This window comes from Nanorana parkeri, unplaced genomic scaffold (genome assembly GCF_000935625.1).
Source record: "Nanorana parkeri isolate BGI_ZX_2015 unplaced genomic scaffold, ASM93562v1 scaffold1898, whole genome shotgun sequence".
In the NCBI taxonomy this organism is placed as follows: domain Eukaryota; kingdom Metazoa; phylum Chordata; class Amphibia; order Anura; family Dicroglossidae; genus Nanorana; species Nanorana parkeri.
This window is the reverse complement of record NW_017308166.1, coordinates 208130-222355: the sequence shown is the minus strand read 5'-3', so window position 1 is coordinate 222355 and position 14226 is coordinate 208130. Positions and strand designations below refer to the sequence as shown.

At 39.5% G+C, this 14226-nt stretch overlaps 1 protein-coding gene across 1 annotated transcript in view; it reads left to right on the top strand.

The window, feature by feature from the left end:
• The first annotated feature begins 460 nt into the window (after nt 1-460).
• Nucleotides 461-14226, top strand: part of LOC108800065 — a 45328-nt gene continuing 31562 nt past the window's right edge. The window contains exon 1 of the mRNA XM_018572006.1: nt 461-775. Within this exon, the coding sequence (XP_018427508.1) occupies nt 727-775 (49 nt within the window). The 5' untranslated portion in view covers nt 461-726. The remainder of the gene's footprint in view (nt 776-14226) is intronic.

The following is a 14226-nucleotide window of genomic DNA, read 5'->3' as shown; positions in this document are numbered from 1 at the left end:
TATATAAATCCTGGATAATAATAATAATGATAATAATACAGTGCAGCCCCCCTGCAACGGTAGTGTTTCTTCTCCTGGAGATAGGCACCATAAAAGAACATTGATCCCCAGGTACCCTATCTATCATCTCTGTTTGCAGGAGATTTGACATCTGATTACATCACATACTTCTGCGCACATATTTGAATTCTTTTATGTTAAAGTTATTTGAGCAGTACAACATAGCCGTGTGCTGATCATTGTGTCAGGTCTGAGGCATTTTCAGGGGCGCACTCATAACAGAGGTTGGTTTCAACCCATCTAGTCATCTTGGCTTATCAAGCAAGGGAGATACATTCCTATGGGCTGCTCCCTTTTTTTTTTCCCCTACTCTCTCCTGGCTGGGAGCCACCTACAGTTCAGAAGCTCAGCCTCTGAAAAAGCCAGCACTGATTGAGCTCTTAGTTCAGTTTCCTCTTGTTGCAGAGACAAGAATCCAGCCTCCGGTTCTCCTTACGGCTGGAAGCTAGCTCCTTTTTACATAGCTGGCTGTACATATTGTGCAGAGAGAGCTCAGCAATGCTGACCATCATGGATACTGAAAGAGGAAAAGAATATTTTAAAGAATTACATTAGGAAAAAAAAAAAAGGAAGATTGCAGAGGGGAGATCCAGATTCTGTTTCCTTAAGTCCCTAACTCCTGGGGAAGTGCAGAAACCACAAGATTGACTTTGCTGGAGCAAGACAATGTTTAACTGGCATAAGACCTTTGCTATTCTGCCATATTGGAAGAGAGGTATGTCTTTTGATTTTGCCGCATTGGTGGCTGTTTTTATTTTATACATTGTTTTTTTAAGCAGTTTTATGTTTTTACAGTGCAAATGGAATAATACTGTAATATATGCACTAGAATATATTTGGAATTTTCAGCAGCTAAATATAGGCAGTGGGGTTGACTTGCTAAAGGAATAGAGGTTGTGCACTTCGCAAGGTGTATGTTCACTTTGCATAGTGCATGTTGGTAAATAAGGTGAAGCTGTGTTTACTTAGTAGAGCTAATCATGTCATTTTTATTTTGTTTCATATCGCTCACATATGATTGGATACTCAAAGTGAACACAGCTTCTCCTTATTTACTATCACTCACTTTGCTAGGTGAGCAGCATTCACTCCTTTAGGGAATCAGCCTCATTATGAACAACCTCTTCTCTTTACAAACTTAACCCCATTATGTTCTCAGTTTGTACACAGAGAATATGATTACGTGAAGTGAACCTGCATTTGCTTCAAACAGCCAGTCACGTGCAGATGTTTCTATTGTTTTTAAGTACATTCCTATATAGATGTTTAATATGAACCTTGGGCAGTTACATTGCACTCATAGTTAAGAGTGCAATATAAGCATGTAACAAGTCACACTAAAAAAAAAAGATCTGACTAAGAGGGGGAGTTAAGCTGGCCGAACACTATCATATTTCTTTTCATTCAAACTGCGGACTGAACCAAAACATATAACAGATTGCTAGATCAACGCTAAATAGTGCGGATGGAGGAATGTACCAGTTGGCTGTCGTATGCTGACAGTAGCATGTATGCGGCTGTCAGAATACCCGAACAGTCTGCCATCACTGTTATGGCCAAAAATTTTACAACTGGCTCCTTTGAGTTTCTGATAGAACGATGTTGGATCAACATTCAACATCCAACAACAAGGGCACCCACTGAACAGATTTCAGTCTGTTCATCAAGTACCGGGCGAAATTCATACAGTGTATGGCCAGCTTTACTACACATTTGACAGGTTTGCTTAAAAGAGGTCATCAGATTAAAGGGAATATAACATTCTAAAAACAAAAACATCTTTAGCTAACTTGTGGCAAATACACCTTCACTGGTCTGCTGAGTATCGAAATCACAACTTACAAATCAAAGGCTATATAAAAAGTATTCTTAAGCACCATGCTCTTTTATTTGGAATTGTATGGCGCTTGTATTGCATATTGGAGATGGCACTGCAGATATGTCAAGGAATCTTGAGCAGACCACTGCTGGCTTCTGAAAGCAATGTGATTAGTAGGACCAAGTAAGTTATCTGCACTAGATTTCTCCCTATATCTAGAGCAGGTTTGCTCTATGATACAGGTACCATAAGGGCTTGATGGATTAGTGACGTTATATCTCAACTATGGTTTTTCTTTTTTTTTCATAAGTAAGAACTCCATGGTCTGAATGAATACTGGAAGCGGATGGTTGTTATAAAATGTGTGTATTAACTGGATTCTATGTATTAAGTATGGCAGTTAGCTGTATGAAGAAACAGTAATGTAGTGGATTTTCAAGCAACACCACTTATAAATGGATAGTGCATTGGATGAGCAGTATCTATCAACATACAAGGGATCCAAGGACCAATTAATGCTCTATTCTTGTTTGCATAATATGACACAGTGCTAGTACTACAGGCAAACCAGACATAACCCCTAAAATTCATAAAGAATGTTTTAGATACTCTTTAGAAATCTGTCTTGAGTAGTAAGACAAATGGCTGAAGTTATTAATTTCTTATTGGTATTTATATAGTGCTGACAATTTACGCAGTGCTTTATATATTGTACATTCACATCAGTACCTACCCTTGAGGAGCTTACAATCTAAGGTTCCTATCTCACATGCACACAGGGCTACTTTAGAGAAAAAAACAATTAACCTACCATCATGTTTTTGGAGTGTGGGAGGAAGCCCAAGCAAGCACAAGGAGATCATGCAAACTCCTTAAACCAGGGACCCCCAGTGCTGCAAGGCAGAAGTGCTAACCACTAAGCCACTGTGCTGTTACAACAGATGCATCTACATGTTGATACGGTGAATATGAATCTATTGCCATTGAATGTGAATGTACAGTATGTAAAGTGCTGCTTAAATTGTCAGCGCTTTATAAATACCTGTACGTAATAAAACTTAAATAAAATTCTGACAGAGTTGTCACAAGCGACTCTCTATTGAGAATTAGCAGAGATTTACAGGCAGAGAAGCTATCTGGAGAAGTTGGGAGAGTAATGGGAATGTATCAGATATCAGTTCCAGAGGAACTTAAAGAAGAATATTGTTGCAGAAAGAAGCAACACAATAATTACACATACCACACAATCAACAATATACTCTAAGCCCTCGTTCACACCTGAACATGGAAGAGGTCTTGTTTTCCTCTCTTTCCTTATCATCAATATGTTGGTATTTCTTTATGAATCTGTTGCAACAATAGCTCTATACAGTAGACGCATCACAAATAAGAACTTCTTGGATTTACTGCACATTTCAGTTTTAACAATTAAAATGTCTCAGGGTTTTCATGAATTTGGCTTAAGGCTTTCGACTACATCCATACGACCACAAGTGTGTCGTCCCCAATGTTGGTCAATGCCACAATGATGCCAATGGCTGTCCTGTCAGTTTGAAGCCAGTGAAAATTTAGTGACGTATTAGAGCAACCATACATGGTACGATCTTTCTGAATGATGCTTCAGATTTGATAATCACCTGTGGAGATCGAGTGGATGGGTTTTGGTGTCATAAACACTTATCACACAGTTTCATTTTTTATCTCTTGGCAGTCCATCATTCCCAGTGAGACATCTCCCTGTATAAGGACAGTCCACAGATTAGAATGTGATTAAAAATGACAGTGACAGATTTTCAGTTTTTTATTTTTTTTAAATATGTATGACAATGTAGGTAAAACAAATTGGTTTTGTTAATCCTGAGAATTGCAGAGAGGGAGAGAGCACTGTTAGGAAACACTTGATAAATCAGATGCTGTCTCAGCTCACTACATCCATCAAGCATTCTGAAATGTCATCTCTTCTAGCAAGGTGTGAAATTCTCTTTACAACAGCAGAATTCATTATATGAGTTACAACCTGATCCATGGCAGACTAATGGAAAACAATAACACCAGCGGCCTCTGTAAAAACAAGCCAAGTGACCTAGAATGCTCTCACTAATCTGTAAAATTGGAATATTCCACTTATTCTCCTAGTGAATGGGAGGTTGATGACTGCACTACTCCATAGTGGAACCTGCATATTAAAGTGACTCTAAACTCTCGAATTATATTTAGTTTACTAATTTATATTGAGACTGTAGTCCATCACAAGCTTGGAGTGGTGGCTACTTTACAACGCACACACTGACCATGGGGTACAAAAGTAGCCACCCTCCAGAAGGAAGGACAGTGTCAGCATGAATTCAGAGATGATTTGAGGATCTATTGCCGAGTGATACACAAATAAGATACATTTGTGTTATTAGTTAATGTGTTTGAATGCATTTTGAAGATATAGCTCCTGAGTTTAGTGTCACTTTAAGAACAGATTTAAGAACCTGTCCATTTGGAGACACAAGGCGGATTCAGTACAGTTCGTTTTTATATAGAAAATATACTCGATTGTTTTATTAGACCTAATAATTATTTCTTCAGTATTTAGAAATAAGGATTACTTAAATGTAACATGTTCCTATATTTACTACATACCAAAATAAGATTATTAAAAATTAACTTGTCCAGCCCAGCATCAGAGGTCTTGACATGCTTAAAGGGACCTGACAGGATAGAAATTTAGGAGCTGTTGAGTTCTTTCTGAAGGCTCCATGGCTGTCATTCCTATCCTTAATTTGTTAGGATATTTCTTCATCCAGAATGAGTGTTTGTATTTTAAAGTAGTATTTAGCTCTCAAACTTTTTTTTTTTAAATTATGAATCCAGATCAATCAAATGTCTTTACCTTTTTGGCCAAGCATTTACAGTCATCATGTTTCAGAACAGTTGGCTCCAACTCTCCCTGCTTGGCTTCCCTGATCTTCCTGCCCAGTAAAACATCCCAAGGGACAGATCACAGATCACAGTTTCCAGCAGCTGTTCATCTACTAGCTTAAAGAAGGGATGAAAGAGGAGCAGGGAGCAGGGGAGTGGATTCAGAACATTTTGACTTTAATATCACTTTATGTTTTCCAACATCTGATATGCACATGCTTGTTCCAGGTCAGTGACTCACCAAGTTGTAAAGGAAGGATAACAATGACAGCTCTGGAGTCTGCAACTCCCCAAAAAAGTCAGAAGTTTCTGCTCCTTTGTTTCAGTTCTTTTGTAACTGTTCATTAGATTGCATTACTCAGGCACAAGGCAACAGGTATTTGAAACCTTTTGGTATGTTAAATATACCATTGAAAGCATTTTTCTTGTAAAATAATACCTATTGATCATGTCAGAAGATCAGAGCTGTCTTCTGTCCTTTACATACATTCTGTGTTATCTCAATGAGTCTAATTAGCTCTTCCAGTTCTTATCTTGGACCAAAGAATAATTACTATGTTGTGGAGAATAGGATAGTGGGAAGGTTTTAGCAGTTTAACAAAACCAGGTAGAGCTGACACCACTAAGTCCCAAAACATGCTGTATGTTGTCAGCCACTAGCAGGGCTTAGGAGCTAAGTGCTTTTCTGGCAGATCAATGGATATGTTTCTGTACTTGCAGGGTACTTTAAAGCGATAAATGTGAAAGTGGGTAAATATGCATGCATTGCAGGTTTTTTGAAATTTTGTAGCTAGAATGTGCAGATGTTATGGACTCCACTGGTGCCTGGCAAAACAGTTCATGCTTGCCAGCTCCGTTTATATCCAAAGGCAATATACTGTAACTGAGGGCTTGTTCACACCAATTGCGGAGCGTTCCAGAGCAGTAGCTGCTACAACGCACAAGAATTGCTCACTAAACTTCCCCTTTTGTTCTGGGGCAGGAGGGGGCAAGGCGGTGCATTGAAGTCAATGGCACCGAAGCCACGCCCCCCGCCCCCAGTGCAATCAGACGCGTGCAATCGGTGTGAACAAGACCAATTTTTTTTGCTTAAAATTAAGCAAACAATGCACTGGACAGTCAGATAAATCCTCCTTTAAATGATAAAATATTAATTAAAATGCCATTACAAAGGAGCAACTTGATCAGAGCATATCACCATGCTGTACAACTCAATAAATATAACAAAACTATTGCAGCACTTATTACCGTGTATACAATTTCTAATATTCAGTGTGTTAGGGCATCTTAACTTTCCCATTTACAAAGTGCAGAAATAAAGTATATCACAATTCAACAAATAGGGCCCATTCACTGGTGCGATGCAGAACTTGCCTTGCATTGCCATTCATTTGAATGGCAGTCCAAACACACCTCCCGCCCCGGCAATGCGATCAATTGCCCTGCAATGTGCGGTACTAAAATACCATGTGTTGGGGTTACGGTGCAATTAAAAGAAGTAGTGCATGCTGAATATAACTGTCACTTTTTTGACAATAAGGATCATTATCCTGGTGTGTTAGCTTTGTGAATTGAGCCTAATGAAAGTACAATGATTTAGGCATTGGGAATTGTAGAAGAGCTTTTGGTTTATTTGTGGTTTGCCAATGAAGTTTAGTATATAACGTATTACTGCCACAGCTATTGTTGGAAACTGAGCATTTGAATACACACTGATTAAACACAGTCACCTTCGTTTGTACAGCAGTATTGTTATGATTTTGGCGGTGAGCTTGATCAAAGGGACAGTGGAAGCAGCAAGGTGCCATTGAACAAATGTTATGCCTCCTAAACCCCACAACATCTGTCTAAATAGCACTGGAAACTGTTTAATGACAGTGACTCACTGCCTGCCCAAACACAGCGGTCTCATAAATTATCTTATCTCTGTCAGATCATAGACCATATAGTTTAAAAAACAGTCTTTTGTCTGAAGTCCCAAATTAGGAAAATAATCTGTTGAAATCCTTTCAACATGGTTAAATCGTGTTACACATCAGGGATGTCTGTACAGTGAATAATGGAAATGCCACAGCATGACAGAGATGTTTTTGTAAAAGCACTGATTTTAAAACTGCCTATTTCCTCCAAAATCCTAAACACTGCTGACATTTCATCCTTTAATCTTTCTGGTCTGGTCTCAACATGCTCATATTATCTTATCTATTCTTGAGGCCAGACACTTTAACTACGTGCATGTGTTAGGCCACTGAATTCCACACTGTGGACGCAGCAAAAGTGTACCATTCAAGAAGTAAGGATGGGATATGCTAAGGCATCAAAAGCTGCAAAGACTGAGTTAGTATTTTAAGGTGATTTATACGTAAAGTTTTTGTGATGCCCTTGGACTAAAGTGATGGAACAGGAGAATTCACAATCATTCCTTTAAAAGCATTGACGCCCTACCATCTCACAAACATGATAAAAAGGTTTATCAAAATGAGAGCAATGCATTTTCAAATGTTTTGTAATAAACGATAATGCAGATTATTACTCAGTTGTGTTTGCATTAGGGTGGCCATAAATTACCCAATAAAAGCAAGTGAGGCTTCGATGTTTAGCGTCTCCTGGGACAATTGCCCAATGTCTCACCTCTTTGTGAGCAATCTTGAAAGCCTCTGGCAATGAGAGGTGCTGATTATGGCACTTGTGATTCTCCATAAAGGAGCTCCAGTGGTAAGATCACTGTGTCAAGGTTCTTTGCCCTAATCCCTCACCTTGGGGTCTCACTCCACCTGTTGAACCAAATCTCAGAACATCATCATTCTGTGCTGTGCTCCCTCACCTTTGAGTCTCACTCTACCTTCTGCATTCTCTATAATATAAACAACAAGAACATTCTTGTAGAATAAGACATTTTGATAATTGCTGTGGCAGGTGGTCAGGTCTGAGCTCTTTGGTGCTGATATTTTAGCACTACAGTTCTCAAGCTTTCACCAATAACTAAAATATCACCTTACTTAGGTTCCTTTCACACGGGTGGTCTGATCAGACCCACCTGTCAGTTTTTCAGGCGGATCTGATCAAATCAGAATCCCAATGTAACTCTATGAGCACCCAGATGTAAATAGACCTGCATCCGTTTACATCCGATTAGGTTCCTTTCACACGGGTGGTCTGATCAGATCCACCTGTCAGTTTTTCAGGCAGATCTGATCAGATCAGAAGCCCAATGTAACTCTATGAGCACCCAGATGTAAGTAGACCTGCGTCCGTTTACATCCGATTACCCCTGACTCTGTCTAGGTCCAGAAAAAGAAACAGAGTTCTGTGGTGGCTGACCTGATCGTGACAGATCAGAGGTAATCAGATGTAAACTGACACATGTCTGCTTACATCTGACTCCCCATAGACCTAACATGGGTTTGTACAACTTGTTTTTCTCTTACATTGCAAGATGGAGGCAAACAAAATTGAACAGACATGGATGTTGCAAGAATGCAATCTGTTCCGTTCTGCTCCGTTCAGCAGGGGATCTGTGCACAGACTGGAACCAATGGCTGTGTGAAAGGGGCCTTAGTATTTTAGAATACATGGTTACTTAAAATTATTATATTGCGTAGACGTTTTAATTGCATTCATAGCTATATAATTGCGTAACAGTAAATTGTGAACTATTCGGGGACAACATGTAGTTTATACCACATAAAAAAGGTGAATTAATAACAGTAGCTTTAAACTAGACTGAGATCTGTTACGACTCTTTTCTGTAGCACTCCCTGATAGCACATGCCCTTCTGTTCCTGACCTTTCCTTGTCCTACATTCTCATCACCTCATCTCAGTCCTGCTGACATGACCGCTCTTGCTACGCCCTAGGGCCATCCTTCCACATGAGTGCATTAGAATTTCTTTATATGCTCCTAAATGGTGGTCTCTAATACCCAGTCAAAGAAAATGTGTCATATTTTACAATCAGTAATTGCCCTGAATCAATTATACAATAATACAAATTTATGAGCATGCTAATGTCTTCAAACTCAGAAGCTTCTTATTAACCATTGAGTTTGCCTACCTAAATTAAAGAACCAATAAGGAAACACAGTTCATCGGTAGATCTCTTTGGATCTATTGACTGCTTTGGCGTGTGGTTTTCACTGGAAACCTCTGCGTTTGCATTTTTGCTCATATGCTCAGTTTAAATTGTTTGGGTTTTTGACATGTTTACATCAAGAAAGGAAATGGATTCATTATGGTACTTAGCAATGCAAGTGACATGGAATTCTTGTCGTATAGTGACTGCCCACACAATGCACGCCAGTTGTTTTTTATCCTGTTTTCACTGACCTGTGAATAAGTGCATGACACTATGTGAGACTTTATCAACATGGACCAAAGAAGATCCACAAAGAGCTCAAGGAGTGACCTTAAACAGGAGACAAAGACTCCACATTCATGTATGTCATCATGTAATGAGAGTTCTAGCTAAACAAACAATGTAAGGGAGAACTGTCTGTTTTTGGTAACATATTCACTGCAAATAGTGGGAATAGTGCAGGCTATAGATGTATTTCCGGAACTCTTCAGCTAAAAGGTGTATACATTACTCCTACGTAATAGCCTTTTATAACTGTGGCATTAGCCATGATATTTCTACTTGCAAAATACATCATTCCCACTGCTGCATTACTAAACAACAATAAGGGTTTTATAGACATTTTAATATGCCAGTTACAGAGATATTAAGTCATGTAAATAACACAAGTTGAGTAATACATGTGCATTTAGCACAGGAACAACTTCTGATGTACTTAAAATACAACTAGCATATGTTTTCTAAACCAATGGATCACAAGATAGTATAGACTGGTTTTTAGTTAGGTCCATGTACCAAAATGTCTGACTTATCATTAATGCTACCATTACCACTACTATTACCACTACTGCAGTGTATGGTGAAAATAAAAAAGTTGGCAGGATTTAAATGAAGCAATGTGTCGGAGGATCAAGTTTGAAACCAAGTTACATTGTGGTTGACTTATTAAAATAAGAGTAGAATAGGCCAAACCAGCTGCTGACAAGCCTGAAGTACTCCCATCACAACTCAATACAATTTTCAGGTTGCAGGGATTGTAGTCCACATACATGATTTCTCTCATTAAGCCCTGATGAAGGGGGTATGTTTTGGACCCCTGAAAAGCACTGGCTACTCTACTTGAATGTCTCCTGACCCTAATGTATTTGGACTATTTTAATTAGTGTGGCACTTCTATTCCTACATCTACTGTGTTCACTGATGAGCCAGGGATACTGTGGAGATCCTTGGGTTGTTAAAGGAGAACTATGGGGTCAGTGTTTTTCCCCATAGTTCTCCTTGGGGTAACGGGAGGACACAAACTAGCGTCCTCCCGTTACCCTAAGCTCAGTATACCGGGAGCTACAGCTCGCGGTATACTGAGACGCCGCACCTGGAGCGGATCCCGACTTAGATGACGGGATCCGCCCAGCTGCGTGAGTGACAGCTGGCTCTGCCTATCTAGAGGCAGAGCCAGCTGTACCCGCCCCCTCCCCCGTCCGTTCCGCCAGTCAGCGCTGGCAGATTGGAGCGGGGAGAGGGGAATCCAGCCCCTCCCCCTGTCACGGCAGAGAGCCGTGACAGGATCGAGAGGTGAGGGAACCCGGTATGTGTTCTCTCACCTCCCGATCTACTGAGCCGACCTGTGACAGTCTCATTGTCACAGGTAGGCTTAGAACTATGAGGTGAGTGGAAATCACTCATCTCATAGTTCTCCTTTAAAGCTGCCTACCCGTCAGCCAAATCACACATGTTCACATAACCTAACTACTGATGGATTAGAAACACCAAGACCATAACCACAGGGGTCCAGTGCTTTCTTTCTACACTTCCAAGTAGCAAAAAAAACCTGACAACTCTTCCCAACTCTACCCAAAACTAAAAAAAAAGGTTTTGCCTAGAGATATACTAGAGCAGAAAATGTAACTACATATCTATGAGCGCAAAATTGAGAACACATTCTAGCAGGCTAACAGCGCCAACAACATTGTAACTTTCATATAACATGTGATCTATAGTTTCCTCAATTTCTAAGGACAACATGTTAGAACATGAAAATCTGTTTTTCAAGATGTTTATTTTGCCGTTTTATAATATATAACAAACCAAAGAAAAACAGACAATCACACTACATACACTAAAACAACATAAGACATTACAATATGACACAATACAGCAAGTATAAGCAATATCAAGTATAAGAAACTGTGTAGATAAATATCACGGTATGAGGGAAGAGGCTTTCCAATGGAGAGGAAACCTCTTTAAAGGAGCTGCCCTTGGCAGGGGATCTTTTCGGACCAGTTAACTGCATAAACAACTTAAAGGGTTATTAAACCCTCAGCGTGTTTTTGCATATATCTCCTGCTAGCAAGCAGTAGATGTATGCAAAAACTTTTTAAAAAAACACCTTTTTAAACAGGTTTAAACTTACCAGTGTCTTTGCCGCGTGCTCCTGTCCGAACATCTGAAGAGTCTCGGGCGGCCACAAAGGATCTTGGGGCGGGCGCATGCGCAGTTCAGATGTTCGGCCAGGAGACAAGGAGAGACACAAGGTAGGTCTATGGAGCGGCGTGCACCCGCACAGACACAGTGGGACAGTAAATGACAGTTAGCACAGAGGAGTCAGTGCTGGATCGGAGACCCGCACCAGTGCTCGAGTGACATCTGAAAAATACATTAAGAAGAAGATGATCGGATTCAGAGGCATGATTTAAGGTAAGTCCATACACTAACATTGAGGGGGGGGGGGGGGAATTATCCTTTAATGCACTTTAATTAAAATGATAAAACTGTTAATGGAATAAAGAAACAAAGGATGCATATAGCTTCTGTCTTGGCACCCAGTAATGTTGATGCAATAATGTTATGCTTTAGAAATAAGCAGGGTTTGTGTAGGGCATCTCTGTTCATTTATTTCTGGCTCCTATACCTGTAATTGTTCCAGATGAAAGAACAGGGCATACTGCTATTTGCACAACATAGAAGATACAAAGTACAAAAAAGCAGAATTGTGTACTGCTAAGCATCTACAGTAGGAATCAAGATTTTTTTTCAGGGCTAAAAAAGAACAATGCATGACATTTTTAATGAGCCAATAAAGTCCTCAATTAATTCATTGAAATTTCACTTCCTCTTACTCATTTATCATGTGAATTAAGTGCGTACAGTTTGCCATAATGTTTTGATTATACTGGCACATGCCAAGGAACGTGAGAACCTGTTACTATCTCCACAAAGAATTTCATTTCATTAAGGTTACCTAGGAAATGATCTATATCAAGGAATATTAGTTTTCCTCCCTCTGCACTGCTTCTGAGATTCGGGTTTGAAGAGTAAGGTTTTGGGGTGCTGGATTCCCAGGTATAATTCAAATTCCCCTGTGGGGGATGTTTTCTGGTATTATCAATGGATCTATACAGGAAAGAGAGCACATAACAGAAGTGGATTCCAGATATAACTTATTATTCACAGTTTCTTTATACTCAATGAGGGGGAATTTATCAAAACTGGAGAAGACAAAATCTGGAACAGCCGTGCAAGGCAACCAATCAGCTTCTCTCTTTCATTTTCAAATCTTAACTGAACAGACTGAAGAGAGAGGCTGTTTGGTTACTATGGGTAACTGCTCCAGATTTTGTCTGCTTCATCAGGGTTACAATACAACATACAGGGGGGAATTTATCAAAACTGGAACAGACGAGATCTGGAGCAGTTGCCCATGGCAACCAATCAGCATCTCTCTTCAGTTTGCTTAGGTAAGATTTGAAAATGAGACAGAGAAGCCGATTGGTTGCAGTGCAAATCTGCTACAGATTTTTGTCTGCTTTAGTGTTAATTAATTCCCCCCACTGTACATACACTTTAATTTTACAGCCCCCATGGCTCAAATGAAAAACTCTTACTAAAAAGTGGTAAAAATGAGGCATTGTAGAAATAGTTTTTTTTTTTAATACTGGATGCTCAAAATCCCACAAGAATGCACTCCTGCAATGTGCTAGAACACTTTCTCACAGGATCCTGAGCACCCAGATTTTTGCAGCAGATGGTCTGGTGATGTCACCAGTGCCTCAGGAGGTAGATGAAAGCAGGGATCAGAGGTCTGTAGTTTTTGCTACAATGTCTTATTTTTGGCACTCCTCTTTTGTAAGAGTTTATTATTTGGGGAGGGGGGCTGTCATTAAGCAGACCTTGCATTTTCAAGTAAGGTCTACCTGAATATCACTTAATGACATGGTGTTGCTATTGATTTAATATATCGCTGTTCAGTTGCTAACTTCATATATACAGTAAACTCTGTTATCCGGTAATCAACTAACCTGAATTCTCATATAACCAGCAAAAAAATCCACTGTGTACTCATTGTTCTGCTGATCTGCGGCATGTATTATCCTGGAAACGATCGTGCGTCCATTTGTGTTAATTTGCTTTTGATTACTGCATTTCAATATATGAAGTCAATACAGAGTTTATGTTACAGCATGGTATAGTATGGGGTATTGCATTTGTTAGACCTATTTTTAATACTAACTGTCAAGCAACCGGAAACTACATTTATCCAGAATCTACCAATCCCCGTGGATGCCAGATAACGGGGAGTTTACTGTATTTTGTATTCTAGCCCTGATGAAGTGGACAGCTCAAAACCCCTGAAACGCATTGAGTTTTTTAGGGATACTGTTAAAAATGTCTGGACTCTAATACATGTTTGGTGCTCTTTTTCCTGTATACCTGATGAGTTATTGCGAAGGGGCAAACTTTGCGAAGGACCTTGCTGCCAAACAACCAGCTTCAGTCTGCAGTTTGACCTCCACCCCACATTATATTACAAGAGAATAAAAAATTGGCTTTGTACCATAACACTGGGGTGCAAATAATAAATTATTTTAAGAAACGATGGGCAAAATGTGTTTGTTATGTGTGAAATGGTGGCATTACCCATTTAATATAATGGACTATGTCTGGCGAGGAATTTCTCAGTGACTCTTTAGAATCTCATTTACAGTATTAGAGCTGCATAGTCAAATTCATCACATAAGCACCAGAAGAGACGGTGCAAAATGGTTGGAACACTCAGTTTCAAGATATATAGTAAATCTTTGTAGTTACAAACATTGATTTTATATGTGCACAGCTAAATTGTATGGCTAAATGTTATAGCTAACATTCCAGATTTACATTCTGGCAAGCTGAATTGCATGCTTGCCAATGGAATATTTGAGAGATATGGTAAGTTGGTGGGTAAGTCAAATCATCACTGCCCAAACCCTAATTAAATACAATTTTTAAGATTAGTTTATAAGATTATTTGCACTTAACTGACCGCTTTAAAGCACAGAGCCTGAAGTTTGAAGTCCAACTCTGGACTCCCCTCCAGTCCCCCC